Below are 21,904 nucleotides of genomic sequence, written 5' to 3'. Positions count from 1 at the left end.
ATTCGTGTTCCTAATGGACATCATGGGGGAATACCGAAAGGCCTTGCAAGGAAGTCAAGAATAAAGGTGGGAACCATACCTTAAGCTTTGATTTATTATTATTATGAGGTGAATGGTAAAGAGATACTTTCAATAAAAGTAGCATTATTGGTAAGGAGAGAGGTGCATGCATCTTTGGTGTGAATGGAGTGTAAAGGGGATGAGGACATAGTCTTACAGGGTGGGACTACATTGACCAAGCATTATAGTGCTAAGCCCGTATACCACATGTATACTCATATGCATTATGAGTGGTGAGAGGTGAAAAAATATTTCTTTATTAATTAACAATGCACGGGAGGGGGCCTCCATAAACACTTCGGTGCGGATTATTGATGGGGAGTAATGATACCTGATCTTGGGCCCTGTTTTTTACGACCTTCCGCTCAAAATTTGGTGCCAAAGATGTACATACAAAGTATGTACATTTCAAAGATCTGTAGAGCCCATCATGAGCTTTCCAACGCTTCAATCCGTTTCAAAGTCGGAGTTACGAGGCAAAAGTTATGCTCGAAACAATGAACTGCAAATAGTGAGGGAATCCCAGGCAACACACGTCCCTCTTTCACATCTATTCTCACGCTCACACACATGTACACTCCCACAATCCACCCATCTCTCTCTCTCTCTCTCTCTCTCTCTCTCTCTCATTCTCACAATTACAAGGTGCTTCCTTACCATCACTTCTTTCTTCTCTCACAATTACACACTCTCTTACTATCCTTCTCTCACTCTCTCTCCCTTCTATCATTCTACCTAGCCTCTCCACCTCCACCTAGCAAGCATGGGGAACATGGGAGTTCATTGTTGCTCCACCATGTCAATCATCTTGTGCATTACCCTTCTCCAAAAACCCTATAAATAGAGCCATCCATCACCATCAAACCAAGCCACAACGTAGATGCCCTTTATGCTATCAGTTTGCCTTTAGACATTTTTATCTCCTTAGCTTAATGGCCATAACCCTCTATCCCTCTCTTCTTCTTTATGCTAAGCTTTATGTATACCATATATGCATCTATATTGCATCCATATTGCCGTCTAATTTCTTATCAAACCCTTGTAAAAAGACCATATAGTTCTACCATCTATGCATAGTAGTCTCTTTAGCAGCCCTCTCTAGTCCACCAATTGCTTAGTTGCCATTCATAATAAATAAGCAACTCATCATGAAGTCCGGCCAGCCACTCTTTGCATGGGCAACCCTAGACGAAGAGTAGCAAATTCGGTGGAGCCAACCAAAAAGGCCATGGAGTATCTATCGAAGTTTGGCACGGCGGGAGACAACGGGCCAACTGAAGTTTGATGGTGGGAAGTTGGTGATGTACTTCAAGGAGCCTCAACATACAGTTGCATATATGGTAATAAATAAAAATGTCATGCCGCCACCGTTCATGAAGAAATTCTCACCTGCCTATTGATGAGTCAACTCCACTTTTATCAAGTTTTCTTTATGTGTTTCTTAATTGCATACGGTATAATAGAGAAATTTACAATTGTGGGTGGTGAATTCTCATGTTTATTCTTTCTTATATTGTACCAACCTTGTATCAATTGATCCTTAATATCATATCATCTGTAATTTTCCCACAAAGCAATGTATTGTAATTTAACTCCAACCCGACACATGCTTTTGGTCTAACTTTCATTCTAAATCAGCAATGGCAATGAATCAACCCAACTTACCCATTTGCCCAAATCAACCATACCAGCCCATGCCTTTACTCTCTATTCATATAATAATTAGTAATAAAATGAATTTTCAGCAAAGACTAGCCCTTCTCTTTGGGGCCAAGCGTCTAGCCGAAATAAATGCTTCTCCTCAACCATTCATATTTCCCACCCTCAACTATGATATTTCATTTGATGTCTATATCTTCATACTATTATAAATTGATTTTAATTTGAATTCCTTAGAAGGATTTCATCCTAGTCTACTCCTTCACCATAACAAACGTCAACGAAACCTAGGTCCAAGGTCAAATTTTTTCCTCACACCATGTATGCTGATCAGTTGAAGTGTTGCCCTCTCCTCAGATCAAATATCTCCGTCATGGGTGTTGAAATTTGAGCAAAATGATGAGCTATGGTGGATCAAACACTAGAATCAACATAATTAACAAAGTGATTAGCAAGTGATTAAGACGTAATTAGTGAATAATTAGCACATAGATTAATGTAGGCATGGATACTCAAAAACCAGCAAATTCTCATTAGGGCTATGCCTCAATTTATAGAGTTTACATCAAGCATCAAATCCCATTGATTTCTCCATGATTCACTCCCTGAATATCTCCACCTCTTGCCTGATTCTCTCCACCTCTTCTCTTTTCCCTGATTATCTCCCAGAATATCTCCACACTCCTAAATTCCCTCATGCTACCCATTATTCTCTCCCAGTAGATTCCTCTAACCTTTTCACAGGTTCTTTCACAATTACATCTCCTCTTTTACAGCCTCTAACCAAGAGCTTGTTCCCACACACATCCTATTCACTTGTATATTTCAACACCTCCCCTCAAGTGAATAATCCTAGCACACCTGGACCCTGTATCAAGTTTCCCTCTTACTTGATAGCCCACGACCAGTGCCTCAAGTCCCTAAACTCCATAGTCCTTGACACTCTCTCTCTATGTGTCCAAGGCTATTATAAGTGCCCGCGACCTTGACTAAAGTGCTCACACATACATCTACCACTTGGCCTACATCATCGGTGGCTCAGAGGTGGTTTTACTTTATTGGGGCAGGTTACATTGGGTTGTGGGTTCTCTCTCTCTCTCTCTCTCTCAGAAAAGATGATCCGACTCCACTTCTCTTGGAGCCTCCATGAAGTTTGCCGATGTCGTTCCTTCTTCACTGGGTTTGCTGTAGCAGTCTCTCGCCATGTGTCCTGGCTTTCCACATTTGTGGCAAGTGAAGATCCTCCCCCCTACTCTGCCTCTTCCTCGTCCTCGTTCTCGAGAGAATCCTCCTCGGGTGAAGAATGCTTTTTCCTCTCCTGCTGTTGAGTCGAGCTCTTTCTTCTCTTTGCCTCTGCTCTCTTGCTCTAGTAGAGCTGCTTCTATCTCGTGTATCTTCAGTTCAGGTACATTCTTTAGTGTTGCTACAATGTTTTCATAATCTCCTTTGTCCACACTCTTCAAAACTACAGCTAATGCTTCATCATCTTCTACCTTTTTGCCAATAGCTGCCAGCTGTTGCTTAATGCTTTTATATTTGTTCAAGTGTGTGATTAAGGGTTCACTTTCCTTCATGTCCAATTTGTAGAATTGCATTAATAGATTTATCTTGGAATTTTTTGCTTGTGTACCAAATAATTTATTAAGTTCATCCCATGCATCTTTTGCCCACTGTATCCCTGTGATATGATGAATGATCTCATCATTTAAACTGAGTGCAATAAGTCCCAATGCTTTTTCATTCCTACTCTTCCACTCATTTTCTCCTCTCTCAAGGCATTCATCTCTCCCTTCAACTAATCCCCACAGATTTTTCCTCATCAGCAAATACATGGTTTTTGTCTGCCATGTATAAAACTGTTCCCCATTAAATTTGGCTATTTCCTGTGCTGAATTCATGGTGATGTGAAGGGGGTCTTACCTCGATCCAAATTCAAGATTCAAGGGCAGTGTCTATCCTTTTACAACTCAATCTGGTGTTTAATAGATGATTACAACAATTTTATCAGCATAAAATTACCAGAAATTACATTAAATTGAGAGTAACCAATTTGTACGGAATGGTTGGAGTATCAAACCAACTCCGATTTGCAATCTGAAGCTTTAGGGATCTGTATCAGATACCTAATGGTTAATTTGAACCCTCAATTGCACCAAAGTACAGTGATTAGCACTGATTAATCACTGATTAGCAAATTAATGCTCTGGTTTGTGTGCAGAAAACAGAGTATGCAGGGAGCCAGATCTGGTGCCTTCCACTTCAAATGAGCTCAAATGCTTTCAAAGGCATCAATAGCAATGAGTCTAGTAGAGGATTAAGCCAAGAAACACAAGATTTGACCAAATAATGAAAGCTTAATCTCTGTTTTACCAAAGTCACCTCTGCAGATTTGATGAAGAGCTTGGATCTCACTATAGACTTGATGAAATTGATTTCTGTCTTCACCAGCTTGTAGAGCATGCTTGATTACCCCTTGGGCTAAGAGGAATTAGAAAGATTTGAACTAATGAGCTCAAGATCTGCAGTTTCCTTCAGAAAAACGACGCCTGCTAATTAGCGAAAATTCGCTGCTTCCGCCGACGGTTTGCTGCGTGGAGTAGATGGGCTTGAAGCTAGGGATGTTAGCTAGCTTGTGTATAAAGCTTGTGCCCTAATTTTATGTGTGCAAGGTGCTAGAGACCCTCCACTGACTGGGGGTGAAGGGGAGAAGTGAAAACTCACTAAAAATTTGATTTTTTTGCTAATTACCTACTAATCTTGATTAATTCACTAATGGGCTCATAAATCTGGTTGATTCTAGGCATGGCTCTGATACCATGTTGAAATTTGAGCAAAATGATGAGCTATGGTGGATCAAACACTAGAATCAACATAATTAACAAAGTGATTAGCAAGTGATTAAGATGTAATTAGTGAATAATTAGCACATAGATTAATGTAGGCATGGATACTCAAAAACCAGCAAATTCTCATTAGGGCTATGCCTCAATTTATAGAGTTTACATCAAGCATCAAATCCCATTGATTTCTCCATGATTCACTCCCTGAATATCTCCACCTCTTGCCTGATTCTCTCCACCTCTTCTCTTTTCCCTGATTATCTCCCAGAATATCTCCACACTCCTAAATTCCCTCATGCTACCCATTATTCTCTCCCAGTAGATTCCTCTAACCTTTTCACAGGTTCTTTCACAATTATATCTCCTCTTTTACAGCCTCTAACCAAGAGCTTGTTCCCACACACACCCTATTCACTTGTATATTTCAACAATGGGACTGTCTAGAATGGAGAGGTCGTAGAAGCGAGGTAGGCGTCTCCGTTGCCGAGCAATAATGGCTCTAATTTGGCGATGGTGAGGATAACATGGTCGGGATCCTGGTGGGTGTGGCCGACGAGCACGACATAAGATGACTGCTCTATCAGTCATGACTCCCTGGAAGCATGGCCGGTACCCTGATGGCCCGAAGGAGGAGGTGTGTGGGCTAGGTTGCTAGTGCTGGAGCTATTGCCAAAGAAATCTGTTAGGATCCTCTGTCTAGGTACATCATGGCTCGGTCTCCTGTCTGTCAAGAGGATCTCTCTGTGTCTCCTGAGCTCAAGTAGGAACAATCCCATGCATCTCTGATCCTCAAACTCCATGACCTTGCGTAACGGCCCAAAACCCTCTCGGAAGAGACAGTGATATCTCCCTCGGATCTCATAATAGACTGTACATCGGCAAATGTAGTGCTTCTGCCTCCTGGTAGCATAGCTGACAAATGCGATCATCTAAGATCTGATCCATGTATCGCCCTATCTCAATCCACAGCTCATGTGATGAGGTCTGCATTTGCCCAATGGCACAACATATCCCATGTGATACGTGTACATCCATGTACGCCGGGCGGGTGATAAAACCATCTGGTGAGAGGTGTAGAAAATGGCCATTTTCATGCCTAGGGACTCAAGGGGACTAGTCCATGTCCTCTCTGTGTCCACTCCGACAATATCTTGTAATGAGCCATTTTCGTGCCTAAGGGCTCAAGGGGACTGTGAGAGAGAGAGAGAGAGAGAGAGAGAGAGAGAGAGAGAACACGAGCTGTAGAGAAAGAGAGACACAAAAATTGCACAACTCAAATTAGAATAGATTAATGTTACATAACTTGAATCAAGTACATGCTTTTTGTAGGTTTACAACCGTATCTTTTGACTATCAAAATCACATAAACACATGACACATGGCATACATTTATCTTATCCACTTAAGAAGTGTTCACACCTTAGCAGGTGTTCACACATATACATGGATGAGGTGGACACACACACACACACACACACACACACACACACACACACATTTACTTAGCCCTTTGGGGCAGTTCACACATACATAAGCAGGGACACAAACAGTGAATCACATACACGGTGAATACACACACGAGAGCTCCGAAACCCCAACACATCACGCTCGAGGATTTGACCAAGTGCTACCTCTTGCTTGAGACGAGCACATGTGATGCGGCACACTCATCGTCATACCAACCATTCTCGAGCATGGTACCCGTCTAAGGCTTAGCATTGGAGCGGGGGGTGTATGGAAAGCTTGCTATGGCTGCAGAATGTATGGTGTCCGTGAGTTGGGAGGTGAGGGTGCCAAGGGGAACTGATGGGTCCATGTCCATTGTCTACCAAACATGTACATTTTCTTGTGTATCCTACACTTCTTGGTCCTTACCTTGTTAAGGCAGAAATTTGATGCCAAGGGAGCGTGCTTTAAACAATGGGCATGAGAATTCCTACATGACTAGCTGCGTAGGAAATATAGACAAATTTGAAATTTTCGGTAGCTTTAAGTTTGAAAAAATGCATTAACAAAAAGAAAGTCCAAACAATACTTTGTAAGGTACTTTGTAAGGGCTCTACTTGGAGGCAGTGAAATGGGTAATGCACAGTGTGTGTTCTTGAAGAGGTCAATTATTGACAATTACATGCAGTTGTCTTATCAACAAATCAAAGCTAAACAACCTTCATTCGGGTTGGTATATCTATCTTTGCTCTCTTCAATATTTTACTAGAAGCCTCCTTCGCAGCTTTCAAAATTGCTGCCTACACTCACACACACATGAAAACATGATATAATTAGAAGGTTAATAAAACTTTGATATGATTAGAAAAAAATCTCAAATAAAAATCATTAAAGCTCATTATTATATAATAAACTCAATACAGCTACCTCATCAACGGTCAATATCTTCTGTGCACGCATGATCCACCGACCATCACACATGACAGAATCAATATTTTCTGTTCTCATGCAGTATACCAAACTGGCAACCCTGGAAACAGCGTGTATAAGGAGACATCAGACAAGCCATCCTTATATGATTCTTGACATCGTGTGTGTGTGTGTGTGTGTGTGTGTGTGTGTGTGTGTGTGAACAGTGGTTTTCACACGCACAAAAAAAAGTGTGCACACGCGCAGGTGTGTGACATCAGAAAACTGGCTTTTACCCAAAAAAAAAAAGTGTGACATCAGACAAGCCATCCTTTATATGATTCTTGACATTGTGTGTGTGTGTGTGTGTGTGTGTGTGTGTGCACGTGTGAGCGAACATGCATTGATTTCTATGGAAACTTTGTACTTGAACATGAACACTTACGGGTCATGTATGGGCATCATTGTCCATGTATTTGGATTTATTACCACCAGGTCTGCCTGTAATATTAGAAAGTAATCGTCAAAAATGGATTGCAAGTCCACCACAAAGTCATATTTATTTCTGAAGGCAACATTGATCCCTGTGGGGTGAAATGTGGGTTCAACATAAGGAATTTTATAAACAAATCTCAAAAGAAAATTTTAAAGGAATGTGCTTACATTAGAGATATTTTTGTGTGTATTTGTTTTTAGAGATCATTTTATAGGACCAAGTTTTACAAGTACGGAGTTTTATAAATACCCTTTAAAATACACAAAATTTACAGTGTTTTTGGACAGTGAAGCCAGGCTTTTGTACCTTTTTCCCTACTTCTAAGGACCCGATATTTTTCTCCTGAAGAACAGCTTTCGCTCCAGATATAGTCGCCATTTTCAAGATGCATTCAGCAGGTAGAGCACTGGGATCTGTAGCCCCTTTTGTGAAAACAACCTTGCCTTTATGAATAAGGGATGCCAAGTACATCTCGTCCACTGTTCTCGGCAAGATATATTATGCAAAGATTTATAAGTGGTCAACAAACCCAGGACTCATAAAATCCCATATTATCATATTTAAAAAATTTCACATAAAATAGAAAAATTATCTGCCTCAAATGGAGTGCATAATTTTTTCCCTTTAGTAAGGCCTCCCTAAACAACAAAAAAAACTTCACTAGAAAACAGTTAAAATTTATATTTAAAAAACACTACAAGAGAACCCCATGTCTTATGGGGGTGTGGCCAAGCAGAAGTTAACACCCCCAGCCCTTTCATATCTGGATGATCAAACAGCCAGCTAGTTCGGGCCTTTTCCACTGCCAAAGGTCCCAAGGGGTTGGTTACCCTATATTTAAACACACCAAAATGGGTTATCAGCCAATTGAAAAAATGCACGGGGTTGACGTACCAAGTATGCCCAAGGTAACCAACCACAGGAGCACATAAGATCAGTGAAGATTAGCCTCCTGGGAAAACTAGACATGAGCACATAAGTCTACGGAACATTGGCTTCCTTGGTAAAGAGTAGTCGATGCTCTAGCCCAATGGTGAAGACCACATGGGGTTGCTCAGAGTGTGAAGCAACAGGGACCTCCCAAGAGGAAACAATGTGCACCCATAGAGTCCAAAGAAAAGAGGAGAGGGGGGGGGTGGTCCTGAACTGGTTAACAAAACAGCCAAGCATCAGAGGACTAGGCTGGCCAAATGTCCTAGGTACACCAAGGGAGATGAATCTAGCAAATCCTCCATGCTCCAGGTAGGCAGCCAGAGTCCTCGACAACCTATTCCCGTGCCACCAAAAAGTAGTTCCTCTTTGGCATCACACTGTTCTGCATAATCTCATTGAAGGCAGTTCACAGACCTTCCACAAGCAACAGAAATAGTTAATAAAGACGATCAATTGGCCATCCTCCTTGAGGCGCTTCCCTGGCAATGCTGCACAAAGCACCTCAGCCTCAATGAACGGGAATATCAAGAAGTCACACAAGGGCACAGAACCATATGTGCCTTCTCACCTGCTATTATGCCGTATCCCTGGCTTCTAAGTCTAGATCAGTAGGGAGTGATTACACAACATCCTACACCATATACAACTTGAACTGTATGTACCCTAATGATCTTGCAAGCAGTATAGAATTACACCATCCCAGTGTTTGGGGCCAGTGGTGGCAAAGGAAGTCCCTTGAGACCCAGTCCGGCAGGCACCTATTACATCCCCAACTGACATCCTCAAGGAAAGAAAAAATGTCCTAAAAGAGAAAAATGTCCCGGCTGCACAGGGTTCAAACTGGGGTGAATGCCAGGCTCGTTTTCTGAATCTTGAGAGCAGATCAGCGTGTCTTGACCTGACAGTTACTGCGGGCCCACCCTTGTCCTCCTGGGGATCCTGGGAAAAAAGCTTTAAAATAGTAATGCCAGTTTTCAAGGGTCCAACCCTGACATGGATAAGTAACTCAGGAGTGGCAAGCATCCCGTTGGCTTCGCTGCCACCATTCTGCTGTCTGCCATCCCTTAGTTGCCCGAGGCACCTGTCCTCCATTGAAGACACAATCACCAACACACACCCAAAGGGTCTTGTGGGGGGCGGGTTGTTGTCAAGCACCCTGAATGACTTTGGAGGGGGAAGGAGGGAGAGGCCTTGCGAAAGCCAAGACAAACGTCTGGCATCATCTTTTGGAGCCATGCTTTTCCAGGTGTACAATCTGCCAACAAGCACTCAAGAACTCAAGACATTGAAAGGATGATGTAGAAGTTCCGATCCTCAGACAATAAGGGGAAGTGTGGGAATGCCCTAGGTGGTGGCCAATCAGGAGAGCAGCTCATGGTCCTCATTTAATTATAAAGATTTTTTTTTACATGTCGCGTTTATAAAGCAAAACTTGGATTACCACAGCCTCCGTGCTTTTCACAAAATATTATTGAGTCATTAATAAAAGGGAAGATGACCTAAACTCATTCTGTTGTTTGATGGTGCACCATCAGTTCCAAGAGAAACACAGACCCCTGCTGCAAGCATTTCTTGAACAGGAGAAAAACCAAGCATTCTCAAGTTTGATGCCGGACAATGGGACACCTTAACTGAAGCTTTGGCCATGAGCTCAACCTGTCAAATAGCAGGCAAAAAAAAACTATAATCTAGCTTCTTTTTTTTAAATTGAACACAAATTAAGCCTGTCAGGCTGGTAATGGTTAGAAAGGTAGTATGTATTTTGCACCTCAGTTGGGTTAACCCATACAGAGTGTGCTGCAAGAAGGTTGCTGCCTAAGAGCCCAATTTTATTCAGATAAGTTACAGTCCCATGCTCAATATTTCTTGTTTCCGATACATAATTGTTCTCATATGGAATTTCCGCCACATGCTGCCAAAAAAAGAAGACAAAATTAGGTTCATGGTATCGATATTACAAGACTTGATCAAACCAAGAGATATTATAATGTAGGACAAAAAATTCAAATAGAGTGCAAGAAGGTTGACCCTCTATCTGCACACGTGCACCTGTACCTCGAACATGTTTGCACACACTCGTGTGTGCACGCGCCTACGTGCGTGTCCGGAGAGAGTTGACTACCGCGTTTGGGAGCTGTTTGCTGCATGATCCAGCCTGGGGGTTTTTCTGCCCATGACAAAACTATTGGGAGGGTTTCCAACCCCTGCGCAGTGCCCAGGACCCCTCCTGACGTGCTGCGACCCTTGTATCTAGGGTTTCTGTGCTTTCGGCCTCCCTGCAGAATCTGCCGCCTACCTTGTGTAACTGTCTTCACTCTGCGTTTTCTCCTGCCCAGTGCCCGTGTGTGTGTGTGTGTGTGTGTGTGTGTGTGTGTGTGTGTGTGTGTGTGTGTGCACGTGTGTCTGGGCATTCCCTTTTCTCTACACGACTGTTACCTGCTCTTGGCTATTTCCTCCTCACTCGACTTTGCTGCGCATGTTTTTTTTTCTCCTCTTCCTTCATTGTGTCTGTCCCCTCATCTTCTTCTGCTCTACCTGTCTAATTTCTGTTTGCCCTCTTTTTCTTCTCCCCTGCTCTCTCTGTGTCTGTGCGTGCTTGGGATTTTTCCCCCTTTTTTGCACAATTGTTACACCTCAGAAAGCATTGGAAATCGAAGTGCCTTTTACAAAAGAAGAATTGCATGATGCCTTACGTGGTTTAGGGAAATGGAAATCTCCTTGGCTGCGATGGCTTGATAGTAGAGTTCTTTCTTGAACATTGGGATTCACTTAAAAATGAAATTATTTATATGATTAATATTTGCTAGCACTCTGGTGTCTACCAGCTTCTTGGAAGCACGGACTAGTTGTCACCATTTGGTCCATCTCCATTTCTGGAGCCACTTCTATGGGATTGTCACTCCATAGAGCGGCCAGATTTGTGCCATGTTCACATGGGGCCAGGCCGGTGTCCCATGTGAAAGGGCCAATCTTTTGGTGTCACATGGATGGGAGCCAGATTCATGCCACCCGTGTGACCAGTACTGCGTCACATGGACGGGGACCAATTTTGTGCTACCTGTGTGTGACCTGTTTTGTGTTGTATGGACGGGAGCCTACTGGTGCCACCCGTGTATGGCCAAGATGGCGTCTTACCTATGGGACTGTCACTCCATAGGAAGACCAGGACATATATTTATTTTTCTGTCATGTCAATTTTGTGCCCGACAAGAACTTTTTGTACTAGTTGCATGAAAGGGAGATTTCTTCCACTACATGTGCACATGCATTTATGTCTGCATGCATAAATTTGTTTTTGCATGACTTGTTTGCGTGTGTTTGCCTGTTATGCCGTGCCAGTACACTGGACGGGACGCCCCCAGTGTACCGTGTGAGTGATGTTTGCTGACTCGGTGGTGTGGCATGTGAACAGGTGGTAAGTGTTAACATTTTTCCCTTTTCAAAATGTAAAAATCTATAACTTATAGCCAACCTTAATATTTATAAGATATTGTGTTCACACGCATATTAATTAGGGGCTGGACATTACCTTTGTAGGGTGCCCATGAGCATTTTAAATAACCATTAATATTGTGTAACCTTTAAAACCTTTGAAAAGGCCTTTGCATGTATTAATTATTTTTTACCCCCACGTGGGTGGTGGGGAGGAGGAAAATCGTTGCTTACTGGCCAAGAAGGTGGCGGCCGTCTTCCTTTTGCTCCATCGCTGGTACTCTGCACCACCTACCCCTCATTGTTTTGTTTCCTAGGCGATGATTGCTGCCCATAGCTGTACCTGGCTGTACCCGCCTGATGGTACCCGACTGCTGCACTTCACCCCGTACCTCCCTGTACCTGCTGCCCACCTATTGTACTTGCCCTGAACTTGTCTGCAACAGCACATGTACATGCTGTACCCTGATTATACTTGCTGCCCATGTGCTGAAATCTCTTGCTGTACCTGCAGTAAGTACAGTACCTGAATTGTAACTGGCTGATTGTACCTGCACACGTGTGAAGCACTTGTTGTACTTGCTGCAAGTACAATACCTGAATTGTACCTGGCTGGTTGTACCTGCACACGTGTGAAGCACCTGATGTACCTACTGTACCTACTGCAAAAGTAGTGCTTGAATTGTACCTGGCTGGTTGTACCCACACATGTGTGAAGCACCTGATGTACTTGAATTGTACCTGGCTGGTTGTACCCGCGCACACGTGTTAAGTACCTAATGTACCTGATTGTACCTGCTACAAATTGTACCTATTGTACCTGAATTGTACTTGCTGTACCAAGTGCCTCGTGTTTCTTATTTGTGTAGATCTAAAATTTGTTGAATTAAGTTCAAAGATTTCTTTAGGTTTTGTGCAGAGCAGGAACAAAGCATGTTTATGCTGACCATGCTCAGGAAGCTTCCTAGTGTGGTTAGTTTTTCCGTGTGTGGAGGTGCTAACCGCGTCCTCAGAGCTTCTGAGAGCAGTTAGACACACTAGGGAATCTGAAAGTTAGACACACTAGGGAATCTGGGAGCAAAGCTTATTTGGGAGAACCAGGCCATGTTCCCTCCGCGGTGTACCCCTCGGCCTGTGTTAGTACGGGCGTGCTTGTTGGTGCACGGTCTCGGAAGACCAGTGAAAGACAGGCGTGCATCTAGTGAAGGTGGGAATGTGCCTGTGATTTGAGACTTCTCCAACCAACACAACTTCATCGACTTGAACCAATTTGTTTGAGTTGCATTCACTCCCTGTGTGGAGAAATCTGGGCTATCTGGCCCGTGACACTTCTACTATAAATACTCCAAGAAATACCAATGTATTGAGGGGGGCGGGCGACCCTTTCCGCCCCAGTGCTGGTATCATGTGTATTTTGGTATTTCCAGTATTTATGTTGCTAATGTTGTTTCCATTGTTAACTTTAGTTAAGTGTTCTAAATGAGTGTATATTGTCTTCCGATTTGTAGGCCTCCTGTAGGGAGCGGTCACACTAGTGCGCTTGCTCCCTAAAAACAGCTATGTGATGAATTGACAGATTGGAGACCCATCACTCTTATGCCTGTTATTTACAAGCTGGTCGCTAAAATGCTAGTCAATAGATTGAAAGATGTCTTTCATGATGGGCTGCACCCTGCTCAAAATGGTTTTGTTTCTAGGCGACAAATCATGGACTATATTGCGAATGCCTACATAGGCATTGAATATGCTAAATATACGAATCAAGATGTACTCATCATGCAAATTGATATCGAAAAGGCTTTTGACAGTGTTCAATGGCAATTCATAGCTCAAGTGATGGACAAAATGGGTTTTGGTCCAAAAATGAAGAATATCATATACTGGCTGTATGAGGAAGGCACAACCCAATGTATTATTGAAAATGAACTCTCTGCTCCTTGGAAGCTTGGACGATCTGTGAGCAAGCATGTCCATTGAGTGCCTTGCTTTATGCGATAGCCACTCATCCATTGCTCTTATATATGGATAATTTGATTGTAGAAGGCAAGCTATGTCATATTTCTAACTATACACATGTGGAGGAACACCATTGAACGGTAGGTATAGACCTTGGCGTGTGTTCCAAGCATGGTTTAGCACATGTGGAAGGACTCCATGGAAGAATTGAGATCTTGGTGCGAGTTCTTGGCATATGGTTACATGTGGAAGCATAGTCACAAGGGAACGTCGTTCCAACCTCTTGGAACGGGGGAACGCGTTCCATAGAGATAGCCGTTCCCGTTCCCGTTCCAAAATGGCACCGCAGACCATGTAAGAAATATAAGTGAACTATGTATCATGTAGAACACATCTATGCATTATCATGGCCACTACTGAGATGGTTTGAGGTTCTTTCTTTACTATGCCTCTTTCCAAAGCATTTACAGATATATAAAGTACATTTATAAACACATTTATGCAATGATGTGGCGTTCCCGATTCCGTTCCCTTTTATTTAAGCTTTTCGTTCCCGTTCCAAATAGTCATCCGTTCCCCAAAACGTTCCCGTTCCCTTGTGACTATGTGTGGAAGGGCTCCATGAAAGGATGGTGAGAGTTCTTGGCATGCTGATGAAGTATCAAGGAAGGGTGGACACCCTGGTGAGCGTTCTTTATACCTGTATAGGTGGTGCCCGAGAAGGGTTTGGTACAAGATGAATAAGTTGGAAGAGGGAATCTGTGTTTTGACATGCATAAATGACTTATCTTGACTGCCTGGACAATGCTTGGTATTTCTGCTTGTGATTGTCCATGGGCTCCAAGGACGCCTGGAAACCCCGTGGACGTGTGTGTGCACACCTGTTTGGGACTGGTGGTAAGTGACCCCAAACTCAATTTACAGCTTATATTTTATTATACTAGGGTTTATGAGTGCAGGTGTTCACATACATTTAAATTTGGGCGGACAAATTATAAAGTGTTCACATACACTTAAGTTTGGGTGGACAATTTTTAAAGTGTTCACATCAAGAGGACCAATTTTTAATAAAACTCAAGGTGGGCAGCCCATCAAGCCAAAAAAGATCCACGAGTTGCTATTCTAGGAGGGGAGGGCCAAAATCAGCTAGGTGCCCCCCTTTCCAGTTGTTTTTGGAGGTGGAACACCCTAGGCTTGAGACAGATGTCAGTTGGGCATGCAAAACAGCTTGGGGGAGCTGGTCGACTACTGACAGGGCTGATTTATAGCTGGTCGCTTGCCTCCACGGCTCTACAGGCACTCTCTCTCTCTCTTCCTTGAAGTAGGCGACCCCTTCTGGCTTCTCTACAAGGCTGGTCAACTGCTGTACAGCAGGTTTCTGGGCTGAACTTTGATGCTCCGAAGGCTCGGGGTTCAAGGCAAGCAACAGGGCACCCATCTCATCTCTTGGAGTGACCTAAACAGCATGTTTGTGGGCTGAAAACAGTGCTGTTCAGTCCAATTCAGCAAGGTTCTTCGCGACGATAGATTTGAAGGCAAACAGTCTCTAAACCTACGTGAAGCATGTGGCTCTAAGGGTGGAACCTTCGGGTGGCCAGAGCCAAGGTTTTCATGGCTGGTTATTCGGGGCAACACCATTCTTAGAGGGTGTGATCACGTACTAGACTGTGGCTGTGCCCGAGGAACTTTTGGAAGCTTGAGATTGAGGACTCAAGCAATTGTTTGATTTGTTTTCATCTTATTCTGGATGTATCTGGTGCCATTCTAAAGAGTGTTTACTCTCTGGCACCCGTTCTCTTGTACTGGAACACTCTGTTGATAATAAAGATATCTCGTTGGGGGGGGGGACTTCAGCCCCTAGTGCTGTGTTTTGTGCAGGTTTTCATATTGTTGTTTTTAGTTGTTTCAAAGTATGATGATGATATTGTCAGATGCTATGTATGGGATAAGGTTTTCTATGCAAACACTTCCGTATTTGTGACAGTAGTATCAAAGCTTCGGTTCTCTAGTCTATGGTAAATCCCCTTGTTTAGGATAGCAGATAGAGCGTTCCAGGCGCAAAAGATTACTGTGTTGGCAGAAATGTTTGACCTACAATCATGGCTGATCATGTGAGTGATGATGAGCATGTGATGACTACACCCGACAGACAGATGCAGGGTGAGGTGCCCAGCGATGCACAAAACACCCAACTTGCCACACCACTTACGGATGTATTGTCTGAGTTGGAAACTCTCAAACGCCAAGTTAGGCGATATCGTGATGAGACTGCAACACTGAGAGCCATACAAGAAGATCCCAATGTACAGAGGGTTTTGCAGTCTCAGAGAAAGAGTAATACAGATGGTGAGGTTTTCGAGGCCATAGCTGCCCAGTTGGGATATCCGAATCCCAAAGAATTGGCCAAATCTTACTTGCAAGAAAAAGGAGAGATGAAGAAGGATGTGTTTCATCATGCCACTCATACAAACTCTAAGGAGTCTGATGATGCTTCCTCTCATTCTCGTCATGCCTCTCGAAAACGGGAACACTACAATCATGAAGGCTCTTCTCATTCTCGGAGTAAGGGAGACCAATCTGTTTCTCCTGACAGGTTACGCAGCAAGAAGAAGACCCGAGAATTCAAATCGAGAGATAAGGACATAAAATTTGAAAATTTCCATGGAAAGATGGAAACTACAAAGGCTCTTTCTTTTGTCAAGCAATTTGAGATAGCCTTTTGTGATGGAGACTTCACAAAGAAGTCTAGGCTATGACATGTGGGCATGCACTTGAAAGATACAGCCAGTGATTGATGGATGGCAAAGTTGTTGGATGGCACTACAGCTCTCTCTTGGACTGACTTTAAGCGGCAGTTTTATGCACAATTTTTGCCACCAAAATTTGCTAAGAATGTGAAGAAGGAATGGGATTGGCTTAAACAAGAAGATGGACAGTCTGCGCAAACTTATGTGGGCAAATTTTGGAAGGTGCTGCTAAAGGTAACCCCCTTCATGTCTCTTGATGAAGAAGAGAAGAAAAGAAGGTTTGAAGCTGGCTTGCACTCTGTAATACAGGACAACCTAGAGGTGTACCCGAATCAGACTCTTCAAAATCTCATTCATTCGGCTATTGTGGCGGAACGGTTGCATGTTTTGCCAAAAAACAGGCCATTTTCAGATCCATATAAAGGCAAGAAGAGGGCTGGTTATGACCAGAAAAAGGAGGGGCAAGTGATCAGAAAGGTTCTTCAGTCACAAAGGAAGGCTCATTTAAGAAGCTGGGGAGTAAATTCTTTGATCATGGGCTGTCCAAATAGTAGAGGCTTGAGTATGTACAAGATGGGAAATGTTTTGGATGTGGCAGTAAAGGACCACTTGTATCATAAGTGTCCAAAGAATCCCAAGAATACAAGAGACAAAGCTGAGAAGCCTAATGTCAATGTGATTCTTGATGTTCACAGAAATACGGGACAGCCTGCTAAGAGCAAAACCATATGCAAGGCTTGGGGGCAACTGAAGGATCAGCCCGCTCTTTTCCTTTTTGATGATGCATCCACAAATAACTTCATCTCTGAAGAGATGGCTGCAGCTATTGGGTTAAATTTATCAGATTATGGTATGCGAATGAATGGTGATGCCGCTTTTGCTGGTAAAGGGGTTAATGTAACTCCTAAGTCCTATCATTGGGAAACTTCACATTCATATCCAAGGCTATCTAGATCATGAGAGCTTTTTGGTTGCTCCACTCACGAGATGTGATGCATTGTTGGGAATGCCTTGGCATGCTCGTATGGAGCCGAAGAAGGACTAAGTCCAAGAAAATATCCTTTTTGCAGAGAGGTGGTCATAGATGCTTGCGCTCCAGGAAGCACCATACCTATTGTCAGTCATGTACAAATTCGCAAAGTAATGAAAAAGTCTACTTGTTCTTACGTAGTTTTTGTCAAAGATGAAGTCGAACATGCTCAAACTAATGTAAATGTGGATCATTTGACGCATGAAAGATTAGAGTTTTTGCATGGTTTTAGCGATTGCTTTCGTGATGCTTTCCTTGGTGAGTTACCACCAGAGAGACCCGAAGATCATCGCATTGATCTAATCCTGGGTAGTTCTCCTCCTAATAGGCCACCTTATCAGATGAGTGACAGTCAGCAAGAGATTGCTTTTGTGATGCTTTGCATGGTTTTAGCGATTGCCTTCATGATGCTTTGCCTGGTGAGTTACCACCAGAGAGACCTGAAGATCATCGCATTGATCTAATCCCGGGTAGTTCTCCTCCTAATAGGCCACCTTCTCAGGTGAGTGCCAGTCAGCAAGAGGAGACTATGATGCAAGTTAATGACTTGCTTGAGAAAGGGCTAGTACGTGTGGATTATCATGCCTTAAATAAAATCACGATTAAGAACAGGTTTCCTATTCCACGCATTGATGATATTTTGGATAAACTGGGAGGAGCTGCTTGTTTTAGCCACATTGATCTCAAAAGTGGCTATCATCAAATCAGAGTGGCACCTCAGGATGTTTATAAGACAGCTTTCGGAACTGCTTTTAAGCTATATGAGTTTTTGGTAGTGCCTTTTGGCCTTACTAATGCTCCCGCCACATTTAATCGAATGATGGACTGCATATTCAAGAAACACCGGAAGTTTACTGACACATTCTTTGATGACATCATTGTCTTCTCGAAGAATGAGGAAGAGCATAGAGAACACTTGGTGATAATTTTTGGAGAGCGTAGACAGCATAAGCTCTACATAAATGGTAAGAAAAGTGAATTCTTCTTATCTAAGATTCATTATCTTGGTCATATTGTACCCAAGGATGGGGTATGCATGGATCCAAGCAAAATACATGGATCCAAGTAAAATACATGGATGGGGTACGCATGGATCCAAGCAAAATACATGCCATTCATTCAGGATTGGCCAGAGTTGAAGTCGGTTCACCAAGTCAGAAGTTTTCTGGGATTATGTGCATATTACAGAAGGTTTATCAACCACTTCCCTGAGATTGCCTATCAGGACCGGTATTGATTATTCCGGATTTACATAAACCCTTCTCAGTTGAGTGTGATGCATGTGAGAACAACATTGGAGCTGTTTTGAATCAGGAAGGACACGCCATAGCTTTTGAGAGCAAGCATCTTCAACATGCAGAGCTCCACTTGCAGGTTTATGAAAAAGAGCTATTGGCAGTGATTCATGCCCGTACTGTATGGAAGCATTATCTTCTTGGGACTGAATTTGTTGTCAAAACAGATCACTAGAGTTTGCAGTACTTTTTGACACAAACTAAATTATCAAAGAAACATATGAGATGGAAAAATTTCCTCTCTATGTTTCATTTTCAGATTTTGTCTCTATGTTTCATTTTCAGATTTTGCATACACCTGGTAAAAAGAATGTAGTGGTAGATGCTCTTTCTAGAAGACCACAGGTACATACTGTCACTATTGCCTATCATCAAGATCTTTCCAATATGCAAAATTCGTATGATTCTGATGATGATTTTCAACTTGTATGGACTGATTTACAGAGCAGGGCAATTAAGCCCCGAACTATTGCATGCGGGATGGGTATTTGATAATGCAAAATCGCTTATGTGTGCATAAGGATTCACGGGTTAAGGTGATGGATGAATGCCATGCACCACCGTATGCAGGGCATAGGGAAATTCTTGCCACTACGTAGGCTTTGGAGAGGTACTTTTTCTAGCCAAGCATGCGCAAAGACATAGATGTTATCTGCGCAAATGTATGGTTTGCCAGAAAGTGAAGTTTGACAGGCATAAGGCATCCGATTTTCTTCAACCGTCGCCTATTCCGAATCAACCATGGGTGTCCATAGCCATGGATTTTATCATGGACTTGCCAAAAACGCAGCAGGCAAATCACGCCATATGGACCATCGTTGACAGGTTTAGCAAGCAGGCTCATTTCATTCATGTGCGAAAGAATATTAAGCCTAAGCACATGGCAAGGATATTCTTGGCCGGGATTTTCAAGCATCATGGTATGCCTAAGACTATTGTGGAGATCGGAACCACAAGTTTGTTTTGGCGGGCTTTACTTAATAATATGGGCACAAAGCTGTCACAAAATTCCTTACAGCTTCTATTTTTCTATTGTTCATGTGTGGCATGTAGAGCCTAACATGACATACAGTAGCCTGACATGGTGTGTCTGTGTGGCATATGGAGCCTGACACGACAGTACATGTATGGCTGGTGTAGCCTGACATGATAGTACATGTGTGGTTTGTGGGGACTGAAATGGTGTACATGTATGGCCATGGAGCCTGACACGATGAAAGTCTCTGGAACTAGCTATCTTGGAGATCTTGTGTATTTATGCTCGGGGAAGGTTCCGGAAGGATCATGAGCCTTGGACATTTTATCGGATACAACTGAGCAGATGGGTGTTTCTTCCAATATAATTGCACTCATGTGTGTGTATGACTTTTATTTTATCTTTGGATGACTTGTCCTGTTTGCCTCGACAATGCCTGAGATTTTTGCCTGTGTTGTCCCAAGGGCCGAGGACGCCTGGGCACCCTGTGGACGTGTATGTGCACACCTGTTTGGGACTGACAAGTGGGCTACATGTGTTTTGCAGGTGGTAAGTATTCCCAAAAACTCAATTTACAGCTTTATGAGTTCACATGTTAATAATTATGGGTGTAGGTTCACACTCACTTATAAGTGAACGGACAACTTATAAGTGAGTACACATTGAGCAGGACTTATTTAATACACGTGGTGGCCAAAGACCGGGCATTGGACATTATTTGGATCTCCTTCATGTAGGCACCCCTTTCTGGACCAGAAAAGCACACGTGTGGGCTATTTTCAACGGGGTAGCCTCTATTATTGACAAAAACTCCAGATTGGAGGGGGGCACATGCTTTTCAGAGTGCATGAGGACTGGTCAGCTGATTTTCAGCCTGTTGGCAAGTTTCTACAGTCATCCATCACGACTGAAGTTCACCGGATGCATGGGAGAAGCTGGCTGACTCCTTCTGCATGTTCTCCACTGCTGGCCGGCTGATTTACAGCTTGAATAGAGGCTGGACAGAGGTTAAAAACAGGGAGGAAGAGCTGGTCGTGGGCTTCAAGACAATTTTCCTTCCAATCGGAGGTTTGCAGGCTTGTGCACAACTGCTGGTCGCTTTCTTATGTGGCTACTAAGGGCTGGTCGACTGCTGAAAACAACCTTCGAGGGCTGGTCGACTTGCTCTATGAGCCAGACAGGAGGAAGATGATGATGTTGAGTTGTCCCGGGCTCATGTGGGAGTGCTATGGGCTGTCCATAGTTGTCCTGCATGTGCTTGATGCCGAGAATGCTCACTTGTGCTGATATTGTCAGCAAATTAAGATATTGTGATGTTTTTCTTGTTTTCATATTGTATTGGAAGAAATAGGTGCAACCAATGGTGAACCCTGGGCACCCGCAAAGTTGTATTGGAAGCAGACTCCTTTTTGGTAATCTAACCATAAAGGGGGAGGGGGGGGGGGGTCAGCCCATCTTCTAGCCCCTAGTGTGGTGTACTATGCAAATTTGTCATCTTGTTTTATCTGGCATGCATATGTGTATTTTCAGATTTCATGATTGATTAGATGTTCAATTGCCCCTTCCGTTTCATTGGTATCAAAGCCTGGCTTTCTACACAGTTGTGCCTAATCTGATGTTGGATATGGCTGTAAGGAGTCATTATCCATGAGAGAAGGTTGGGATTCTGAGGTAGCCGTCGTCTTATTGTCGCGCCTTGAAAGAGGTTACCTTTGGTTTAAGCGGCAGTGAGCATGTGGAAAGACTTCGTGGCCCCCCTGTCTGTGTAGGGGCACTGTTGCACCTGATAGAATGTGCAGTGGAAGAAGGGAAAGTGGAAACACACGAGAGAGAGTGAGAGAGAAAGATGGAGAGGAAACACAAGTGAGAACCTGCTCACCGCAAAAGGGCAAAACATCCTCCTTGTTCTGCAAATACTCCAAAGAACACAAGCTCGGACAAAATAAACTCTGCTCAGGATCTCTGAAAAGATCACTGCTCTCCTCCAAATAACTATAAACTCTTGTCAAAGAAAGTCTCTACAGATACAACACAGCTCCTGAAACTGATCCTCAAGTGAAGTAGCTAGAGAAAGGCCCCCTCTGAGTGTAGAAAACTCCTGTGGGAAGCAAAACGCAGCCACAAC

At 43.2% G+C, this 21,904-nt stretch overlaps 1 protein-coding gene across 1 annotated transcript in view; it reads right to left on the bottom strand.

Annotated features, from left to right (window-relative positions):
* Positions 1 to 6,546: 6,546 nt before the first annotated feature.
* LOC147626891 (uncharacterized) overlaps positions 6,547 to 21,904 on the bottom strand; it is a 62,055-nt gene continuing 46,697 nt past the window's right edge. Inside the window, exons 5-10 of the mRNA XM_086815435.1 lie at positions 10,112 to 10,255; positions 9,843 to 9,999; positions 7,717 to 7,889; positions 7,360 to 7,415; positions 6,933 to 7,035; positions 6,547 to 6,805 (exon numbers count right to left, since the gene is read on the bottom strand). Coding sequence (XP_086671561.1) covers positions 6,716 to 6,805; positions 6,933 to 7,035; positions 7,360 to 7,415; positions 7,717 to 7,889; positions 9,843 to 9,999; positions 10,112 to 10,255 — 723 coding nt within the window. The 3' untranslated portion in view covers positions 6,547 to 6,715. The remainder of the gene's footprint in view (positions 6,806 to 6,932; positions 7,036 to 7,359; positions 7,416 to 7,716; positions 7,890 to 9,842; positions 10,000 to 10,111; positions 10,256 to 21,904) is intronic.

Source organism: Cibotium barometz, chromosome 21 (genome assembly GCF_041138505.1).
Source record: "Cibotium barometz isolate CiBa-2024 chromosome 21, ASM4113850v1, whole genome shotgun sequence".
NCBI classification, from domain to species: Eukaryota; Viridiplantae; Streptophyta; class Polypodiopsida; order Cyatheales; family Cibotiaceae; genus Cibotium; species Cibotium barometz.
This window is presented reverse-complemented; position numbering and strand designations above follow the sequence as displayed.